General features: G+C 39.2%; 1 protein-coding gene across 1 annotated transcript; it reads left to right on the top strand.

Annotated features, from left to right (window-relative positions):
- Positions 1-12630: 12630 nt before the first annotated feature.
- On the top strand, positions 12631-13563 carry LOC139705824 (olfactory receptor 14C36-like). Its single transcript, XM_071612730.1, has one exon. The coding sequence runs from the start codon at positions 12631-12633 to the stop codon at positions 13561-13563; it is 933 nt and encodes a 310-aa protein (XP_071468831.1).
- Positions 13564-21245: the final 7682 nt, after the last annotated feature.

The following is a 21245-nucleotide window of genomic DNA, read 5'->3' as shown; positions in this document are numbered from 1 at the left end:
TGCCATACATAAAGTAACCCAACAGTCTCCTTAAGGGACTGGGTCTGGTCTGAAAACTAAAAGCTCTGTAGCCTCACTCCTGCCTCCTTCCCAAGTTTCCAAAGCTTTGAACAGACCATACCAGCAGCAACCCAACACTGACCAATTTCCAGAATCTCCCTTTTCTTGTTTCTTTTCTTCCCAATTGTTTTATAAAACAATTGCCACAAGTTCAGGGTTCAAGAAAGAAATACCTTTGTCATGATCCTTCCCCCAGCACCTCTACTACTGTCTCTGGGTTCTATGTGATTCATTTATAGCCCTGTGTAGCTTTCAAGAAATTCAAGATATTCTTTAGTGTTTAATGTTTAAACAAATCTATAATTTGAATTATCTTATGGCAAATAATCTTTACACAACATCACCAAACTGTTGTCAAAGGCTATTTGATACTGCAATAATTAACTTAAAAATATAGACAGATCATTTAAGAGCTCCAAGTCATCAAGACATTGAGATGCATTAGCTATCACACATTGCACACAATCCAGCTTGCTTGTCAGATTTACACTAACAGGCATCTTTCTTAATTTATTATCAGAAAAAATATTTTCAAAAGAAATAATACCACCAACTAGTGAAAGGTCTATTGGATACCTTATAGGACTGCTATGAGAATTAAATGAAATAGTATATGAAAATAATAATAATAAAGCATTCATTATGCTATGTTACTTTATCTCTGTGTGTATATATATATATATATATATATATATATATATATATATATATATATATATATATAAATGTTATGACTGTCATATGCCTGTTTATGTTCATACCAATATTCACTGAAAAATATGAGAGCCTTAAAGGTAAAAATCAGTTTATATCATGTTGCATATAGTTCCTATTTTGACTTAACAGATGCAGGGGAGCTCAATAAATATAAATTGTAACCACTATCAACCTAAGCATAATGCTTCATTACAAAGAATGATGAAGGAGAGTTGTAACAAAGACTCCTGGCCTGCTTTCTGCCAGTTTCCATTTGTTCTGCCACAAAAGAAAGTGCTGTTTAATTTTAGCAGGAGAAATTTGTGTTTCTTTATATCAGGGATAAATTTATGCCTTGGAACCTAAACTGTTGTTTCTCTCTTTTTTTATGAAATTTTTTCTCTCTTTTTTAAATATATGTGTTTTTAGTTGTTGGTGAACCTTTGTTTCATTTATTTATTTATTTATATATGGTGCTGATAGTTGAACCTGGTGCCTCACACATGCCAGACAAGCGCTCTACCACTGAACCACAACCCCAGCCTCTGAAACTGTCTTTTAAAGGAGTTTTAAAACATCCAGTTCTCAGGAGAATGAAGGGAAGGGAGAGGGAATGGGAGGAAAGACAGTAGAATGAATGGGATATAAATTTCCTATGTTCATATGTATGAATACATGACCAGTGTAACTTCACATCACGTACAACCACAAGAATGGGAAGTTTGGGCTGGGGATGTGGTTCAAGCGGTAACGTGCTCGCCTGGCATGCACAAGGCGCTGGGTTCGATCCTCAGCACCACATAAAAATAAAATAAAGATGTTGTGTCTACTGAAAATTGAAAATATTAAAAAATTCTCTCTCTCTCTCTCCTCTCTCTCTCTCTTAAAAAAAAAAGAATGGGAAGTTATACTCCATACATGTATAATATGTCAAAATATATTCTGCTTTGTATAATTAAAAAGGACAAATAAAAATGTTTTAAAAAAACCAATTTCCTAGGGAATAATATGAATTTTAGTTGGATCATATCTCTGAAGATGTGCATGAAAGACAGTTATAGTTTCCTGGTTTAAATATGTCAGTCAATATGTCAGTTGCTACTGCATAATAAATTACCCCATAGCTTAGCAACTTAAAACACTGGGCATTGACATCTTACTCAGTTTCTGTGAGTCAGTTCAGGAGGAGCTTAGGCGGTTGTAGCTCTCATGAGGTTGCAGTGAGGTATCTGCAGACTTGACCAGCACTGGAGGGTCTGTTTTCAATATGGCTCATTCACACAGCTGTTGGCAAAAAGCCTCTCTGCCTTTCCTTATGAACCACAGAGGGTTGCTCGAGTATCCTTAGGACATGGCAGCTAGCTTTCCCCAGAGCAAGCCTCCCAAATGAGAGATGGGGAAAGAGGCTGCTAGGCCTTGTATGACTATATCCGATGTCCCACGTGGTCACTTCTGCCAGTCTATTAGGGAGGGAACTAGGCCCCACCTTTTAAAGGGAGGGGCATCAAGGAATCGTGGATATATTTTAATATCCCAGTAAGCTCTCGGGGTATTGCCATTTCCATAAGGTAAAGACATATTACTTCCTTGAACTCATATGGTTCCAATTTGGCTAAGCTTTTTACCGACAGACTTTTCCAAGACAAAAACACAGACGTTTCAGTGCACATGAAGAATTACTTAAAATTTAGAACTTTAGAGAAAAGTTCAAACTTTATAACTAAGAAAACCATGACCTTAAGTGTTTAACTAACCTTCTTAAGGCTAGAGCACTAGGTCTGAGCTCTCCAGATACCCAGTTTTAATCCTAAATTGGTTTAATTGTATGTTAGATTGGCAGACCTATATGAAATTCAAGGTTATAATTGAAATTCAACTTCATAGTTTGTGTCCAACAAAATAAGAATGTTCGATAGACAAACAGGTAAAAATACTTTAGGCTTTGCCCTCAAAAGTGCTTGCACTTTAGAGCAAAAAGCTTTCAAACATAAAGCTAAAATAACTAAGACTGTATTATTTGCTTATTTCAGCAACAGATATTTGGTTGTGTTTCAAAGTTAAAATCATCAAAAGTATTCAATAACAATGGGTCCCAATTAAAATAGCCAGTAGATATTATCTTTAAAAAAATAGTTTTTTTGATTTATTTTCTGTTCTGAATTTTTCTTTTTATAAAGGAAAATTTATTATAGTTCTTGAAGCAAAAGTACATGTTCAAAACCTCAATGAAATAATGCATTTGAGTAGAAATATGTTTCAGGCCTACCTCAATGAATCTCTAATTTTCTAGTTTTCAATGTTCCCAGAATAGAGAATTTGTGAAAAAAATATCATTGGTTAATGAAGTTTTGACCCAAATACTAATGAAAATATTTGTAGGAATTAAAAATAGACTTAACAGAGAATGTTGCATATTTACTGAATTCCTATAAAAGACGCTTAAAAATAGGTCACTTCCAATGTCTGGACTGTGTGGATTTGCAGTGAATCATTATCAAGAGAAGTCGCCACTAACAATTTTAAACTTGTATTTGTTTTTGCTAAACAAAACAATGGTAGAAATAGTCAAAAAGCCCCCCAGATTTCTGATAACTGGATGAATTATGCCCCTGACTCATACTTCTTATGATAGTGACTTCCCATAAAAGAGGGATGTTGATGGGAAGAGGAAGTGTCTCATTAGACAGGTGACATTCTCCTTGTTACTAAAATACACCCAACTGTTTAGGTATCTCATTTTGCAATCACTTTATAATCTGTTTCTTTTATTAACTATTCCCTTGCTTAGCAGATCGGTTAATAAACCTGAATGTTTTTTCTTTTTTTTTTTAATTAGTGTATTATAGGGACTGGGGCTGGGGCTCAGCGGTAGTGCACTTGCCTGGCCTGTGTGAGACACTGGCTTCAATTCTCAGCACTGCATATAAATAAATAAAATAAAGGTCTATCAACAACTAAAAAAAAAATTTAAAATATTAGTTCATTAGAGTTATGCATAGATGTGGGATTCATTCTGATATATTCATAAATGCATATAAACATAATTTGCTCCATTTCATTCCCCAGTACTACCCACTTCCCTCTCCTCCTCTCTTCCCTTGATCCCCTTTATCTGCTCTACTGGTATTCCTTCTACTTATTTATTTTTTAATTGGTGCATTATAATTATACATAAAAGTGGAATTCATTTTAATATATTCATTTATGCACACAGCTTAGTTTGATCAATTTCACTCCAATGTTCCTCCCCTTTCCCTTCCCCCTACCCTTCCCTTTGATTCCGTTCCTCTATTCCACTGTTCTCCTATTTTCACAAGCTCTCCCTTCTTTTATTTTTATTTTTTTTTTAATTTTTTATTGTTGGCTGTTCAAAACATTACATAGTTCTTGATATATCATATTTCACAATTTGATTCAAGTGGGTTATGAGCTCCCATTTTTACCCCATATACAGATTGCAGAATCACATCAGTTACACATCCATTGATTTACATATTGCCATACTAGTGTCTGTTGTATTCTGCTGCCTTTCCTATCCTCTACTATCCCCCCTCCCCTCCCCTCCCCTCCCCTCTTCTCTCTCTGCCCCCTCTACTGACATTCGTTTGTCCCCCTTGTATTATTTTTCCCCTTCCCCTCACTTCCTCTTGTATGTACTTTTGTATAACTCTGAGGGTCTCCTTCCATTTCCATGCATTTTCCCTTCTCTCTCCCTTTCCCTCCCACCTCTCATCCCTGTTTAATGTTAATCTTCTTCTCATGCTCTTCGACCCTACTCTGTTCTTAGTTACTCTCCTTATATCAAAGAAGACATTTGGCATTTGTTTTTTAGGGATTGGCTAGCTTCACTTAGCATAATCTGCTCTAATGCCATCCATTTCCCTGTAAATTCTATGATTTTGTCATTTTTTAATGCAGAGTAATATTCCATTGTGTATAAATGCCACATTTTTTTTATCCATTCATCCATTGAAGGGCATCTAGGTTGGTTCCACAGTCTAGGTATTGTGAATTGTGCTGCTATGAACATCGATGTAGCAGTGTCCCTGTAGCATGCTCTTTTTAGGTCTTTAGGGAATAGACCGAGAAGGGGAATAGCTGGGTCAAATGGTGGCTCCATTCCCAGCTTTCCAAGAAATCTCCATACTGCTTTCCAAATTGGCTGCACCAATTTGCAGTCCCACCAGCAATGTACAAGTGTACCCTTTTCCCCACATCCTCGCCAGCACTTGTTGTTGTTTGACTTCATAATGGCTGCCAATCTAACTGGAGTGAGATGGTATCTTAGGGTGGTTTTGATTTGCATTTCTCTGACTGCTAGAGATGGTGAGCATTTTTTCATGTACTTGTTGATTGATTGTATGTCCTCCTCTGAGAAGTGTCTGTTCAGGTCCTTGGCCCATTTGTTGATTGGGTTGTTTGTTCTCTTATTGTCTAATTTTTTGAGTTCTTTGTATACTCTGGATATTAGGGCTCTATCTGAAGTGTGAGGAGTAAAGATTTGTTCCCAGATTAGTTGCTACAAATTTTGCTCTGAAGTGACTGCAGTTAACAGGATTTAATATCTTCTTCTAAAGTAACTGGGGAAAGCAGAGGATACCTGTTGAGGGGAGTAATATTAAATAATGATATTGAAATATTAAATATAATACTTAATAAGTATTAAAGTGATATTAAATTAAATATTAAATATTTTCTTTCATACTCATTAAGAATTATATTTATATTCAATAATAAATAACTACATGGCAATTAAGAAAAGGACCCTTGCCTCAAAGTAGAACCCATCATCCTCCCAGCAGATGGATACAAAAATATAAAAAATCAAGGGAAAAAACCACCACAAATAGCCCACAACACTGCAGCAAGTTATTGCATTGAAACGGTGGAGGAGAAATATCAGAGACAGAATGTAGAAGGTCCATAGTTAAATGTTCAGTGAGCTAAAATGTAGATGTAAGGAACAACAAACTTAGAAAATACAGGAAGTAAAAGTACATCTCAATAAAGAGAGATTCTGAAGAAGAACCAAATAGAAATATCAGAAATTAGACTCAAAAAATTAAATTAAAAACTCAAATGAAAGCACCATCGATACATTAGACCACATAGAAGGCAGAATAATCAGCCCTTAAAGAAAAAGTATGTAATCTTGAAATTAATGTCAACAATAAAGAAAAGATATAACAGACCATGACCACCATGTTTAAGAAATCAGGGTAACGTTCAGAGAACAAACCTAAGAATTATTGACATACACAAAGACACCAAAATACAAACGAAAGGAACACACCATCATTTCAATGAAATAATTTCAGAGTATTTTCCGAATCTTAGCAATGAAATGAAATTCCAAATATAAGAAGCCCTTAGAGCCCCAAATAAGCAGATTATCCTCTCCATATACATTGTAATGAAAACTCCTTAATATACAGAATAATGATAGACTTTTAAGATCTGCAAGAAATAAAGAGCAAGGCGCATTTAGAGGTAAGCCAGCTCAAAATTTAACTGGTTTCTTATCCCAAACCCTAAAAGTCAAGAGGTCTTGAAATAATCTATACGAAACCCTGAAAGTAAATGAGTACCAGCCAAAATAGCATCTCCTGCAAAAATACACTTCAGAATTGAAGATTAATTTTAAAACTTCCATGATAATTGGAAGCTAAAGAAATTCATAACTACTAAGCCTGCTCAGAAAAACATACTCAATGAAATATTTCATGAAGAAGTGGAAAATAAGTATCAGACTCAGCATAGAGATGACTCTCATTAGAATGATGCTCCACTAAAGGAGAATCAAGTCTGAAGTAAGCATCAGAAATAAAATGACAGGGATAACCATCTCTCTACAATGACACAGCATGGGAACTCTGCAATGAAAAGATATATAATTTCAGAATGGATTTGCAAACAAGACCCAAGTGTATTGTTTACAAGAAACTCACATTACAGGGAAAGACAGCCACAGGCTGAATGGGAAAGGGTGGGAAAGACATAAAATGAAAATGGAGACTCAAAGCAAGCAGGGTAGCTACCCTAATGTCAGACAAAGTAGAGCAAGTCAGACATAATCAGAAGACATGGGAAAGGTCAACTCATATTTGTCAAGGGAATCATCCACCAACATGACACCATGATCACAAATTTTATGCCTCAAACATTGCGCACCTACATACATAAAGAAAATCCTTTTAAATGTAAAGAAACAAACAGATGATAATACAATAATCCTGGGTGATTTCAACACACCACTTTCATCATTAGATAGATCAACTAGACTTACACTAAGTAAGGACTCTTTGGAACTCACAAATACTACTAAATAAATGGAAATAAGAAACACCTATTGAATATCATATCCACTGACAACCAAATTCAGTGGCACATGGAGTTTTCTCTAAAATGGATCATATTGAATGACACAAAATCAGACCTAGCAAATATCAACAATAGAGATAATTTCTTGGATCCTATTAGATTACAAAGGAATCAAATTTGAAATCAACAACTAAATAAAATGGGAAACCCTTTTAACACCTGGAGTTAAATCATACACTTTGACTGGGGAATTTGTCATAGAATAAATTTTTAATTGACAAAATACTTAGAAACAAATGAAAACAGCATATAGCATGTCAAAAACTCTGGGACAGTATGAAGGAGCTCTAAGAGGGAAGTGAGAACATTGAGTGTCGACATTAAAATAGGGAGATACCTATTGGGTAACAAGTAATGGAATGCTACATCTGAGGCCCAGAGAAAGAACAAGGAACTAATTCCAAAATCAGTGGAAGTCAGAAACAATTAAAAGCAAAGATGAGGTCAAGAATAAAATGCCAATATGAAAGATCAGTGCAAAAAAGATTGGGTTCTTTGAAAAGATAAATAAGATTGATAAACTCTTAAGCTAAACTAATAAAAAGAAACAGAAAGAAAGCCGAGTCCACATACGTACACATGAACAAGCAGATCTAACTACACCAGTTATGAAATGCATAATCCACTACAAAGGGGTCTGAAAAATGTATTTCAATACACTAGAAAATCTACAAGATACTAATAATCTCAAGACACATATAACCTACCCAAACAGAACCAGGAGAATATAGGAAACCTAAACCTAATCAATGAGATTGAAGCAGCCATTAAAAGACTTCCCACAAAAAAAAAAAAAAAAAATTAGGAACAAATCTATTTGCAGTTAATTTCTACAGATCTTTAAAGAAGAATTAATGTCAATCCACCTCAAATTATTTCCTGACTTAGAAAGGGAATGAACACTCCCAAATTTATTCTATGAAGCCAGGGTTACCTTGATAAACAAAAACAGACAGAACAAATAAAAGAAAAGAAACTTCAGACCAATTTCCCTCATAAACACAGATGCAAACTTCATAATAAAATATTAGTATGTGACATTCAAAAACAGATGAAGAAGCTATCACACCATGATGACATGGGTCACATCTGAGGATGCTAGGTTGGTTGAACAATAGCATATCAATGATGTAATTCATCACATAATAGAGGGAAGAACGAGGATCACATGGTCCTCCTATTAGATGAGAAAAACAAACAAAACACCTTTCAACACATGCAGCAGCACTTTTTCATGTTAAAAATCAAGGATAGAAGAAACTTACCTCAACATTGCAGACTCCATGCAACAAACCCAAAGCAAACTTCCTACATAATAGAGAAAAACTGAAACCACTCCCTCCGAGATCAGGAACAAGATGGGGGACATTCACGCTCACCATTCTGATTCAGAACGCTTCTTGCACCTGCATCCAGAGCACTCAGTCAAGAAAAGGAAATTGAGGGGCTGTAAGTAGAAAAAAAAAGAAATCTAACTATCTCTGTTTGCTGACAACAACAACAAAATTCCACCAGAATAATTCTAGAGCTAATAGGTTCAGCAATGTAGCAGGATACAAAGCCAATATACATAAGTCAATTGTGTTCCTATTTCTAATAATGACTGCCCTGAGAAAGAAATCAGGAAAACTATTCTGCTCAGGTCCAACCATAAAAGAATACTGGGGAATAAGTCTGATCAAAGAAGTGAAAGACCTCTCAGTGAAAACCTGAGGAAATTAAAGATGACCTTAGAAGTTAGAAAAACCTCAAATATTCTTTGACAGGCAGAATTAATATTAGCAAAATGGATAAACTAACAAAAACTTATAAAGGTACAAAGAAATCCCCATCAAAATATCCTTGATGTGAGAAAAAAACAGTCCCAAAACTTATTTGGAAGAATAAAAGACCCAAAGTAGCAATGTGAACCAGGAGGCAGGTCCTGGAGGCATCTCAGGCTTGATCTTTCATGCTCCGAAGCTGGAGGGAGAAAGCAATGGGATGATGCCGTCCACACCCACAAGGACCACGGACACAGGAGGCACAGAGAGAAGCCAACAGGTCATCTGATACCTGCACAGGAACAAAACTCACGTCTTGGAGAAAAAATGGCCTTTCTATCAAGTGGTGTTGAGAATATCAGACAAATGAATTATCCGTCAATGGATGAATGAATCAAAAGAAGCTGTGGCCCACTCCTACTGTTGAATACTGTGAATCATCTATGGAACGGGGTTATGGAACTTGCTACAGTGTGCTTACCCTTGAAAACATTCTGATTCATGAAAAAAGACAGGAAAAAGAAAAGGATACATACTCTAGGAACACATTCACTAAAACTACATAGAAATGATAAATAGGAAAATGAAGCAGGTTAGTATGTATCACAGGCTTGAGCAGGAGATAGGAGGAGATCCAGCCTCCCACGGGTGTGGGGCTCTGTCTGCAGTGCTGGAGATGTTGGGGAGTCAGGGCCTGGTGCTCATGCGTCACAGTGAATGATCTGAAAGCCACCAGACAGATCACCCTATAGGGGTATATTTATTTGACAGGAATGTGAAGGGTATACAGATCCATTCAGCTGGTGTCAGGTCTGGAGTGTGAATCCAGCCACACTAAACCCTATCCTCCACAATGTCCTGGCCTATATTTATTCATTGTTTTCCAAAGTTCCTAGACAGTGTGACATGTTCAGAGTTCTTAAAGACATGCAAGCAATGAGCTCTGTCACTCTCTCCAATCTGAACATGGCAAATATACATTCCTGTCATTCAGAGAGGGAATGGTGGAGGATATTGCAGATTAGCAGGCTGAGGGCACAGGCTAGGCATCTGGGCACTCAGAATGCAGGACTTGGTCTCTGAGGCACACATAGAAGCCCCAGTGAAACTCCACTCGGGGAGGACTACTGGGTTCCCTGTTCCCACAGTGCCTGATTCCATGATCCCCACACACCTGCACAGGTAAAATATGTCTACCTGTTCAACCTCATGTCCACCCTGCAGTTGACTAGTCTTTCACCTGTGCTCTGGAGAGCACTGCCTACCTGAGTCACTGTGAGCTAGCCCCATCATCAAGAGGTAGGTGCTGTGTTCCCAGAGGCCCTCTGGGGATGGCAGGAACACACCCACATTTTATATAAAGAGAGCACACCAGCCTGTTTGCACAACCTGAAACTGTCCCTGTGTGCCTCTGTAGATGTCCTGAAAGGTTGTTTGCCTGGAAAATCCTGGGAGACCACATTCCAGCCAGAGATTTGGAGAAGACAGCAGGGGAGACTGTTTTACTTTAGGAGGAGAACACACGACCCTCAGAGTGAGTGTTTTATAATTCAACCAATGGCCCAGCTGCAGTGAGGTGGCAAAGAAAATGATTTTATCAGAAGAATAAGATAGAACTGTTGTCTTGAAATCATAAGAGAGTAGAAGCACGGAGAGTATTTATCAGATGTTTTATTGCTATATTTCTAAATCCACAGTGGCACTATCAGGGAGAGGAGTGCATTCATAGATAAGGTGAAAGCTGAAACGTGGGGATCAGTCTTTCTTTATGCTGTCCCTATGAATTTAAAAGTTTTAGTTTCAAACCACTTTTGCTTATTTTAACTTGAATAATGCACATAAGGGTGTATATGTACATTTTCCAGATGAGATAAAAGACACTAATGTGAAGTCAACATCATGACATATAAAGCAGTCATGACAGACAGAGGGAATTTGGGGAAAAGAGGTAGAGAGAGGTGGATACACAGGCAAACCTCAGAGATTCCCAGGAAACCCCAGCAAGATACGTGGTCCAAAGAGGGACAGCAGGGTTAACATGACAAGAAACCTGAGCTGGGAAAAGTCAGGACACAGCCATGACACCCTCTCAGGACTTAGCGGCCAATGGTTTTCCCACAAAGGGAAAGTCAGTGGTTAATGAAATTCTGACCAAAAAGGATTGTAATACCTTTTCAATGACAATGAAGAAAAAGGGGAAAGTAAACAACACCTATCTACCAGACCAAGCCAGACCTTACCTCACACATATGGTTCCTACAGTTCATGGAAGTGAGAACATGGAGTGGAAGGTTCTGGCAAGCAACAGAACATGAGGAAAACAGCCAAAGAGAATGGGGGTGGCAGAGGCTTTCGAGAACCCCGCAATCCCCTCCTGGGAGAGGAAAGGAGAGCAGGAGGTGCAGAAGACCAGAGAGGGTGATGGGCAGTCCAGGGCCCTGCAGCCTTGGCCTTAGGACCCCAGCAGAACTAGGCCTATGTTGACCTGCGTACAGGGCTTGCTGGGTAAGCCAGGCTCATCTCCCCACACACTGCCACACTTACAATTTGAGATGCACTAGTTAGCTCTCTTTAAGACCGTTTCTTCCTTAGTAAATGACTCTTGTTGATGGAGATATTTAATATAACAGTTATATCACTGAGGCACAAATATTATCCTACAAAACTAACATAATACATAAAATCTGTGTTACAAAATTGCACATGCTGATAGAACAATACTGAAAATTGTTCTAGAGAGAAGTGAAGTATTAGTCCATGGAGCAAGGAAAGACAGGCAGTAGAGATAATGAGGGAGGGGACTTGGGGGCAGAGGACAATGCAGAACTACGGTTGTTTGTGTCAGGGTGCTATCTTTGGAACCAGTACCAAACCCAGGAGTAAATTTGGGGGCAACATAACCACCCAAAAAGCCAAATACTTTTAATGACAAATAATCAGAAGATCAAGATTAGGAAGTACCTCCATCCATTTTATTACAAAGGTATACATTTGAGTGTCATGAAACCCAGGCTTTGGTAGAGTACCTACAACATCCACAGCATGGATCCCAAGGAAGTCCAGTATTCAGTTCCCTGTGTGATCACAGGGGGCTTACTTCACCTTGAGCTGTGACTTCAAATTCAGTTACAGCTTCAACTTTGCTCCAAGCATTGACGGAGTCATAATTTGCAGAATTGAAAGATTTCCAAAGAACAACATTGTAAAATCACATGTAAATCAGCAGCCTACCACCCACTCTGGAAGTCCTGACAGTGGCAGGCTTTAGGAGTGTGTAGAGACTCTCAATACTGATTTCTGCACATAGGGACAGGACAGTGAATAGAGGCATGTCTCTTGATGACAGGCAGACCATGCAGGAGGGCACTGAGCCCATCCTTGCTGGGTGTCCACATCCACCCAAAGGTGCTGGTCAGCTCCTAATGACACTTTCGTGGAACTGTGACCTTACTCTAACACTGGGATTTCAGATGCACTGGGTACTCGGTTTTCATTGAGACGATGACTCGGTGCTGGGTGTTACAGAAGACAGGGAACCTCCTGAGCTCTGAGTCCAATCTACTCAGAAGAGGTGAAGCCAATCAGGAGGCCAGTAGTGGCCGTCCCTCCATGCACAGATTACCTAATACAGCAGTAAACACTTGGAGGAAGAACATCTGAGGTGGTTGTTGACTTTTGTGTGCCCCTTGTCTTCTTTCCTCTGCCTCCCAGTCGACAGCATCTCCACAAGATGGCCAACTCCACCATGCTGACCGAGTTTCTCCTCATGGGCTTTGCTGAAGGCTGGAAACTAAGGTTCCTCTACTCCATGTTATTCTTACTCATGTACCTGGCCACCCTCTTAGGGAACCTTCTCATCGTCACCGTCACCACTGCTGACCAGAACCTGCACACGCCCATGTACTTCTTCCTCAGGAACCTGTCCGTCTTGGACATGTGTTACATTTCTGTCACTGTCCCCACTGCCTGTGTCAACTCTCTCACTGGCCACAGGGCCATTTCAGTGGCTGGCTGTGCAACCCAGATCTTCCTAGTCATTTTTTGTGCCTTTGTGGAGATTCTGTTTCTCACCATCATGGCCTGGGACGGCTATGTGGCCATCTGCCAGCCCCTCCATTATTCAACTATCATAAACCTCCAACTTTGTGTCCACCTGACCCTGGCTTCCCTGCTCAGTGGCCTGGTCTACGCAGGTGCACACACTGGAAACACTTTACAGCTGAACTTCTGTGGCTCCAATGAGGTCCCTCAGTTTTTCTGTGACATCCCCTCCCTGCTGAGGCTCTCTTGCTCTGACACGTCCAGCAATGAGCTCTCCATTCTCATCTCCGCTGTGGTGGTATGTGGCGGCTGCTTTATTTTCATCGCCATGTCCTATGTGCGCATATTTTCTACTGTGCTCAGGTTCCCCACACAGGAGCAGGGGAAGGCCTTCTCCACCTGTGTCCCCCACATCCTCGTGGTGACCGTCTTCCTCAGTTCTATCTCTTACGTGTATCTAAGGCCGCCGGTGACCTCTGAGGCGATTCAGGACATAGTTCTCTCTGTGTTTTACACTATTGTTCCTCCCCTCTTGAATCCTGCCCTCTACAGTCTCAGAAACAAACAGGTAAAGGAAGCTGTGCGGAAAGTCATATTGAGAAGGGTTTATTCCGGAGCATAACCAAGATACATCAGAGGATGATTCTAGTTTTGCCCAGTGACTTTCAAACCTGAACCAAACCCTGCCTGTCTGGTTTGCAGAGCAGACTGCCTGCTGCAGAATGGCCCTTGTGAGGCTGCAGACTCAGTCTTATCAAGCAACTGGTTTGAATTTTGTGTCACACTTTCTAATCATCCCCCTCCAAAAAAAAATCTGTAAGGAACTTTAGCAGCTGAATGTTTTCTTAAATGGAGTTCAACATATTTTCTGAGAATCTATATAGACTGGGCATTTTTCACTTGTTAAATATTTAGTGACATCAATGCTAAGGATGCCCTGAGGGAGATATTGAGAAATCAAGTATGAAGATAGCAACTAGCCTGCATGATCAAATCATATATTTTGTATGAAATAAATATTTAATCTTGTATATAATTTAGTCAGTTAAATTAGTTTGAAAATGAACAAGATTAAGTCCAAAAATATTATACTGTTAGATTTATTAGGAAGCAAATTAATGCTTCAATATATCTGGAAAATAAAAGAGATAAACTTGAAATGTCAACTGAGGAAGGGGTGGTGGCCACCAGCTCTTGTCCTTCAGAACCAGCCCTATATTGGCTGTAAGAGAATCTATGATTCCCCCAACTGGGTCCATTTGTTGTTGCTGTGGAAATGCCCTAAGTGGCCAGGTGCATGGGATGAGCCTTTGTGTGCATGTCACAAGCCAATAGCCCGTGTTTCATTTTCAAGGCTGTGAATTCTCACCAGCTCTGCTGAGTAAAGTCTTCAATGTCTCAATGAACAGGTTAAACCCAGCTGTCTGCCTACATATTACATCTGGTCAGCTCAATTCAATCTCTTCATTTGGTTCCATAAAGGAAACATCTATCCACACTGTATCCTAAGATGTATTTTCAATGTTTGATCACACTGGAAGATATTCTTCCTAAAATTCTGGGTTTTAAACTGTCATATTCTATTGTTATTATTGATAACAACTTTGAACTATGAATATAATATAAAGATAATAAGTAAATTTAATGTAAAAAAGCAAAATGATTGTTAAAGGTTCATGTTAGTCAATTAAATTAAAATAATTGAAATGTTTGTGGAATTTAAATCCATTCATGAAATCTTAAGGTATGGGCAGAATGACAATTTCAGAAAACCATATTGCTCTACACTGCATGGACAGATTTCAGTATCAGGAAGAAAATTTAAATGTATTTATCTAAAAAGTAGAAATATTGTAAGTATAGGAGACTGTTTAATAGATATATTTTTAAAATTTGATTGATGGCCTATTTGTTAATAAAAAATTAATAAACAGTCAAAACAAAACACAATCAAAAACATACCAATACTGACCAATTGGAAATGAGGGGAAATGCAGGGCTTTTTCAAAGCTAGAGGGAGTTTTCCGATGATGATGCTAATTAAGTACAGCTCTGGTCAAATAACTGAGGATATGCATGGTGACGGCGATGACCAGTGAGGGTCAGCTCACAGTTGTTCCCACGGACCCCTCAGCATAGACTCTAGAGGTGATGTTACAAAGGCACTAAAGCCATTTTTCCTTGATTTGCTGAACTCTGAACGGAAGGTTGCTTCCCACTAGATCACATGGAAATGGAAACCTGCCTTGAGACAGTAGAAGGAGAAGGGAATGCTAGGTGACCTCTGAGGTGCTGTAGAAAAGTAGAGGGGACCTGTTGCTGCAGACCCCTCCCACCCTAGGAAGCCCAGAGGGAGCGTCCTCACCAGACGGTAAGAAGTAGACCTGTGAGAGGAAGCCTTGAACGCTCATAGAGCCCTTGACTGTCCCTCTGGCTAGAAATTACAGTGGAGACCAGTGTCCCTGACTGGGGAACCCCAACTGCCACAGGACAGCTGAATACCAGGGGGACATGGGCCCTGGGGCTGCGTTTAATTGCCTGTGGTGGAGGCCTGTTGGCCCTGTGGAGAACAGAGGCTGAGCTGCACAGCCTCCAACTCTCAAAGGCCGCGACATTCCCCATGAGCACGGTGGCCCAAGAAGAAAACTAAATGCAAGCGAACCACATTCTTACGGATCTAGAACAACATCTAGTGAGTCGCTATGGCAGTCAGGAGCTCCTGGCACAGAGCACTTAAGGAGGGGGAGGCTGCCTGTCATTTCAGAACAGCCTCACAGGACAAACATGTGCTGTCCACCTTCCCCACAGACTCCTACACAGGCACCCAGACCTGTACCAGGGTGAGTGCCTGAGGGGCAAGGACACTGCCAGAACTCACAGGCACTGTGGGACAGTAGCACTTAACTGAAATGTGGGACATCGCCATGTCCCCCAGTCAGGGGGGTACACAGAGGCCAATGGTCAGGAAGTGTGAGCTCAGAGCCATGTCACAGTGGGTCCCCTGCCCCTGAATCAATCCTGTGGATACCTTCCAGACTCACAGTGCTCAGCTGGAGAAGCCACATCCAGCAGCTGCCAAACCCCACACTGGCCCCTGACCTGTGGAGGGAAGGTGGCTCTGGTGGGGCTGTGCTGTCCACCAGAGCAGCTCTGAGCGCAGTGCAAGCAATGGAACCCCACACACTGTGCTGCAGGGGCTGTGGGACAGAGGACCCTGCCTCCACCAGGTCTTGAGGAGAAAACACACTGGGCGGGTCTTGCTCTTCACCACAGAGAGTGGGACAGGCCGCATGGAGCCACCCAGGGGGGTCCCACCCAGCTGTGCCCCCCAGTGCTCAGACTGGCAGTACATTGGGGATAGGCATTCCCTCCATCTGAGGCTGTAGTCTGTGGCCATCCCCTACCCACACCCTGTGACAGTGTCCCCAGAGACAGTGAGTCAATGTTCTGTTTCCTGAACCCCTCAGCAGGCTGGCTCCTGGCCCCCTCTGAGAGCTGGCTGAGTGTTACTGTGAGGGACCCCTCTGAAGCCACTTGTTCAGGAGGAGCCCCTTTTGGACCAGATCCCAATTGGTTCCAACTGGCTAGGAGGACCTACCCAGCATGTGGCCTCACGGGGACAAGTTCTTCATGCTCATGACACATTCAAATGATTGTAAATAATTTACATGTTTTTTCATATACTTTCTGATCATCTTTAAAAAAAAAAAAAAAAACAGTGTAAAGTATTCTAATTAGCCAACTCCGTGTGGAGTTTTTCCTTAACTGGGCCGATCCCCACCCCAGTGTCATTTTTGTCTTTTTGTCACCCCTGTTTTACTTTAGTTTGTTTTGTTTCATTTTGTTTTTTGGTTTTTTACCATTTTAATATTTGTCCATTTACTTGGGTCTTCTCTTTACTTGGGGGCACGTTCCACCTAGATTGTTTTCTCATTTTCAGCACGAACATGTTCAACGAATCTTCCCACAGTGGGAATTAAATTTTTAAATTTCATTTAAAAATGAAAATATTCCTGGTATTAAAGATATCCCTCCATTCCATAACTTGATTCAAAGGATCAGAATTTTAACTCATGAATTGCACATTTAGGCTTCTCCGTGTGGCCTTTAACTGTTTTGACAAAGGATTTCAATTTGCTACTTTGAAATTTGTCAACTCATTTGTCTGAATTTGCATAACTAGTATTATGCCCTGTCAACATGATATTGCCATTTCCACTAAAATTCAGTAGTAATTCAACACAAAAATATTATTCTAAATATTTGGTTATTTTTAGAGAAATATTGTTAACAAAATGCATGTAGTAATTATATCTTATCATGAAGATAGTATTCACATAATTTATGTAGCATGCTCAGTTCTTACTTCCCTTTATCTCTGATCTCTTTGCAGAGAATACCTTGGAACCCTATTTCCCACAATATAAATTGTTCTTAAAACATTTTCAGTTTTTTAATTTAGTGACCAATCTTCTGTTAAACGTGTGTTTACCAATTACCACAGGATTGTAGTCCCACCTTCAGGGCCAGCAGGGGTGACTGTCCCAAATGGAGCATGATGCTCACCTCTCATGGGCTTAAGATTTTGAGGGCATCTGCGAGAGCCTCATCTTTCCTAGGGTGTCAACAAGTACTGCTGGGTCACTGGAATATATTTGAGCTGAAAATTATTCCATCTTATCCTTTGCATTCACTTAAAATCAGGCATTCTATCTAAAAGACATAAGTACCTGGCCTAAAACTCCTGCACCTTCCCAGGAGTTCAGAAATGAAGGACAGGGAAAAACCTTAGCCAAGATGTGGGGGAAGAGTGAAAAAAAGATCACTTTTTAGGTAGACATCAGCCTTTTGTAAATATGGTAAGTGGTGAGTATAAAGTAGAAATAGTATAGTTAAAACATTTGCTCTATAAAATTGTTAACCTTTAAATATATAATTGCTACTAAAAACAGAGTTCTTATACTTCAGCAAAATTAGTGCTGATAGTGCTCCCACCCAGCTGTGTCCCCAGTGCTCATACTGGCAGCATGTTTGGGACAGGCATTCCCTCCACCCGAGGCTGTAGTCTATGGCCATCCCCCACCCAGACCCTGTGACAGTGTCCCCAGAGACATGTTCTGTTTTCTGAACACCTCAGCAAGCTGGCTCCTGGTCGCATGTGATCAATTATGGATCAGCATCCACTTAGAACATTCGGCCTTTGGTTTTGGGGGATTGGCTTACTTCACTTACCATGATATTCTACAACTCCATCCAAGAACAAGAAAAGTCCTGGATCAGGTGGATTCTCAGCCAAGTTCTACAAGACTTTCAAAGATGAATTAACACCAATACTTCTCAAAGTATTCTATGAAATAGAAAAGGAAGGAACCCTTCCAAAGTCATTCTATGAGGCTAATATCACCTTAATACCAAACCAGACAAAGACACATCCAGGAAAAAGAACTTCAGACCAATATCCCTGATGAATATAGATGCAAAAGTTCTCAAATTCTGGTAAATTGCAAACAAAAATGTATTAAAAAGATAGTGCACCATGATCAAGGGGGATTCATCCCAGGGATGCAGGGTTGGTTCAACATATGGAAATCAATAAATGTAATACATCATATTAATAGACTTAAAAACAAGAATCATGATCATCTCAATAGATGCAGAAAAAGCATTTGACAAAACACAGCACAACTTCATGTTCAAAACACTAGAAAAACTAGGGATAACAAGACTTACCCCAACATTGTAAAAGCTATATATGCTAAGCCCAAGACCAGCATCATTCTAAATGAAAGAAAATTGAAAGCATTCCCACTAAAAACTAGAATAAGACAAGAATGTGCTCTTTCACCACTTCTATTCAACATCATCCTTGAAACTCTAGCCAGAGCAATTAGACAAAAAAAAAAGGATACAAATAGGTAAAGAAGAACTCAAACTATCATTATCTGCAGATGACATGATCCTATATTTAGAAGATCCAAAAAATTCCACCAGAAAACTTCTAGAACTAATAAATGAATTCAGCAAAGTAGTAGGATATAAAATCAACACCCATAAATTAAACGCATTCCTATACATCAGCAATGAATCCACTGAAAGAGAATTTAAGAAAACTACTCCAGTCACAATAACGTCAAAAAAAAAAAAGTAAAATACATGTGAATCAATCTAACAAAAGAGGTGAAAGTCCTCTACAATGAAAACTACAGATCACTATAGAAAAAAATTGAAAAAAAAGCTCAGAAGATGAAAAGATCTCCCATGCTCCTGGATAGGCAGAATTAATATTGTCAAAATAGCCATACTACCAAAAGCATTATACGGATTTAATACAATTCCTATTAAAATCCCAATGACATTCTTCATAGAAATAGGAAAAGCAATCATGAAATTTATTTGGAAAAATAAGAGACCCAGAATAGCTAAAGCAATCCTTAGCAAGAAAAGTGAAGAAGAAGGCATCACAATACCAGACCTTAAACTATACTACACAGCTATAGTAATAAAAATGGCATTGTTTTGGCACCAAAATAGATTTGTAGACTAATGGTACAGAATAGAAGACACAGAGACAAACCCACATAAATATGTTATGTCATACTTGACAAAGGTGCCAACAACATTCACTGGAGAAAAGACAGTCTATTCAACAAATGATGCTGGCAAAACTGGAAATCCATATGTAGCAAAATAAAATTAAACCTCTGTCTCTCACCCTGCACAAAAATCAACTCAAAGTGTATTAAAGACTTAGGCACTAGAACAGAGACCCTGCGCCTAGTAGAAAAGAGCCTACAGATTGTGAGAAAATCTTTACCACATTCACCTCCAATAAAGCATTAATCTCCAGGATATATATATATATATATATATATATATATATATATATATATATATCCAAAAAAACACCAAAGAAACAAATAATCCAATCAATAAGCTAAGAAACTGAAGGACACTTCACAGGAAAAATACAATTGATTCATATATTGCTAGTAATCTCTAGCAATTAGAGAAATGCAAATCAAAATTACTCTGAGATTTCCTCTCACTCCTGTTAGAATGGCAATCATCAAGAATATAGGCAACAATAAATGTTGGTGAGGATGTGGTGAAAAAGGTGCCCTCATACATTGCTGGTGGGACTGCAAATTGGTGCAACCACTCTGGAAAGCAGTATAGAGATTCCTCAGACAACTCCTCAGACAACTAATGAAATGGAACCAGCATTTGACCCAGCTATCCCACTCTTAGTTTATACCCAAGGACTTAAAGTCAGCATACTACAGTGATGCAGCTACATCAATGTTTATAGCAGCTCAATTCATAATAGTAAACTATGGAACTAACCTAGGTTTACCTCAATAGATGAATGGATGAAGAAAATGTAGTATATATACTCAATGGAATATTAATTAGCTTTAAAGAATAATAAAATTATGGCATTTGCCAGCAAATGGTTGGAGTTGGAGTATGTCATACTAAGCAAAATAAGCCAATCCCACAAAACAGAAGGCCAAATGTTTTCTCTAATATGCGGATGCTAATTCACAATAAGGTGAGGATCACTAGGGAAGAATAGTGTTATGTTAGATTAAATAGAAGGAAGTGAAGGGAGGACAGGGGTGGGACTCTGTGGATAAGAAAGATAGTAGAATGAAACAGACATTATTACTGTATGTATATATGTGACTGCAGGACCAATGTGATTCTGCAACATGTACACTCAGAAAAATGAGAAATTATATCCTATTTATGTATGATATATCAAAGTGAATAAATGCATTCTACTGCATGTATTACTAATTAAAACAAATAAATTTTTTTAAAGAATATAATTAAGCCAGGCACAGTGGCTCACACCTGTAATCCCAGCAGCCTAGGAGGCTGAGACAGAAGGATCACAAGTTCAAAGACAACCTCAGCAAAAAGCCAGGTGTTAAGCAAGTGAGTGAGACCATGTTTCTAAATAAAATACAAAATAGGGCTTGACATGTTGCTCAGTGGTGACTGCCCCTGAGTTTAATCCCTGAAACAAACAAACAAACAAAGGATACAATTAATAAATGATGTGGGAAATTGGCATACCCATGTATTATTGTTGGGGTTATAAAATACTACAAAACTTTTGAGAGTAGTTTGGAGAGTTCTGAAAAGACTAGAAATAGAATCATCATATGACCCAGCATGCCTTGATGTTCATGCTAAAGAACTAAAATCAGCATACCATATTGTTACAGGCATATTATGGGTTATAGAAGTGCAATTCACAATAGCCAGGTTATGGAACCAAAAAAACAGGTGCTTATC

The sequence above is a fragment of the Marmota flaviventris genome, chromosome 5 (genome assembly GCF_047511675.1).
Source record: "Marmota flaviventris isolate mMarFla1 chromosome 5, mMarFla1.hap1, whole genome shotgun sequence".
Taxonomy (NCBI): Eukaryota; Metazoa; Chordata; class Mammalia; order Rodentia; family Sciuridae; genus Marmota; species Marmota flaviventris.
The sequence above is the reverse complement of the archived record's forward strand: the minus strand, read 5'-3'. Positions and strand labels throughout refer to the sequence as shown.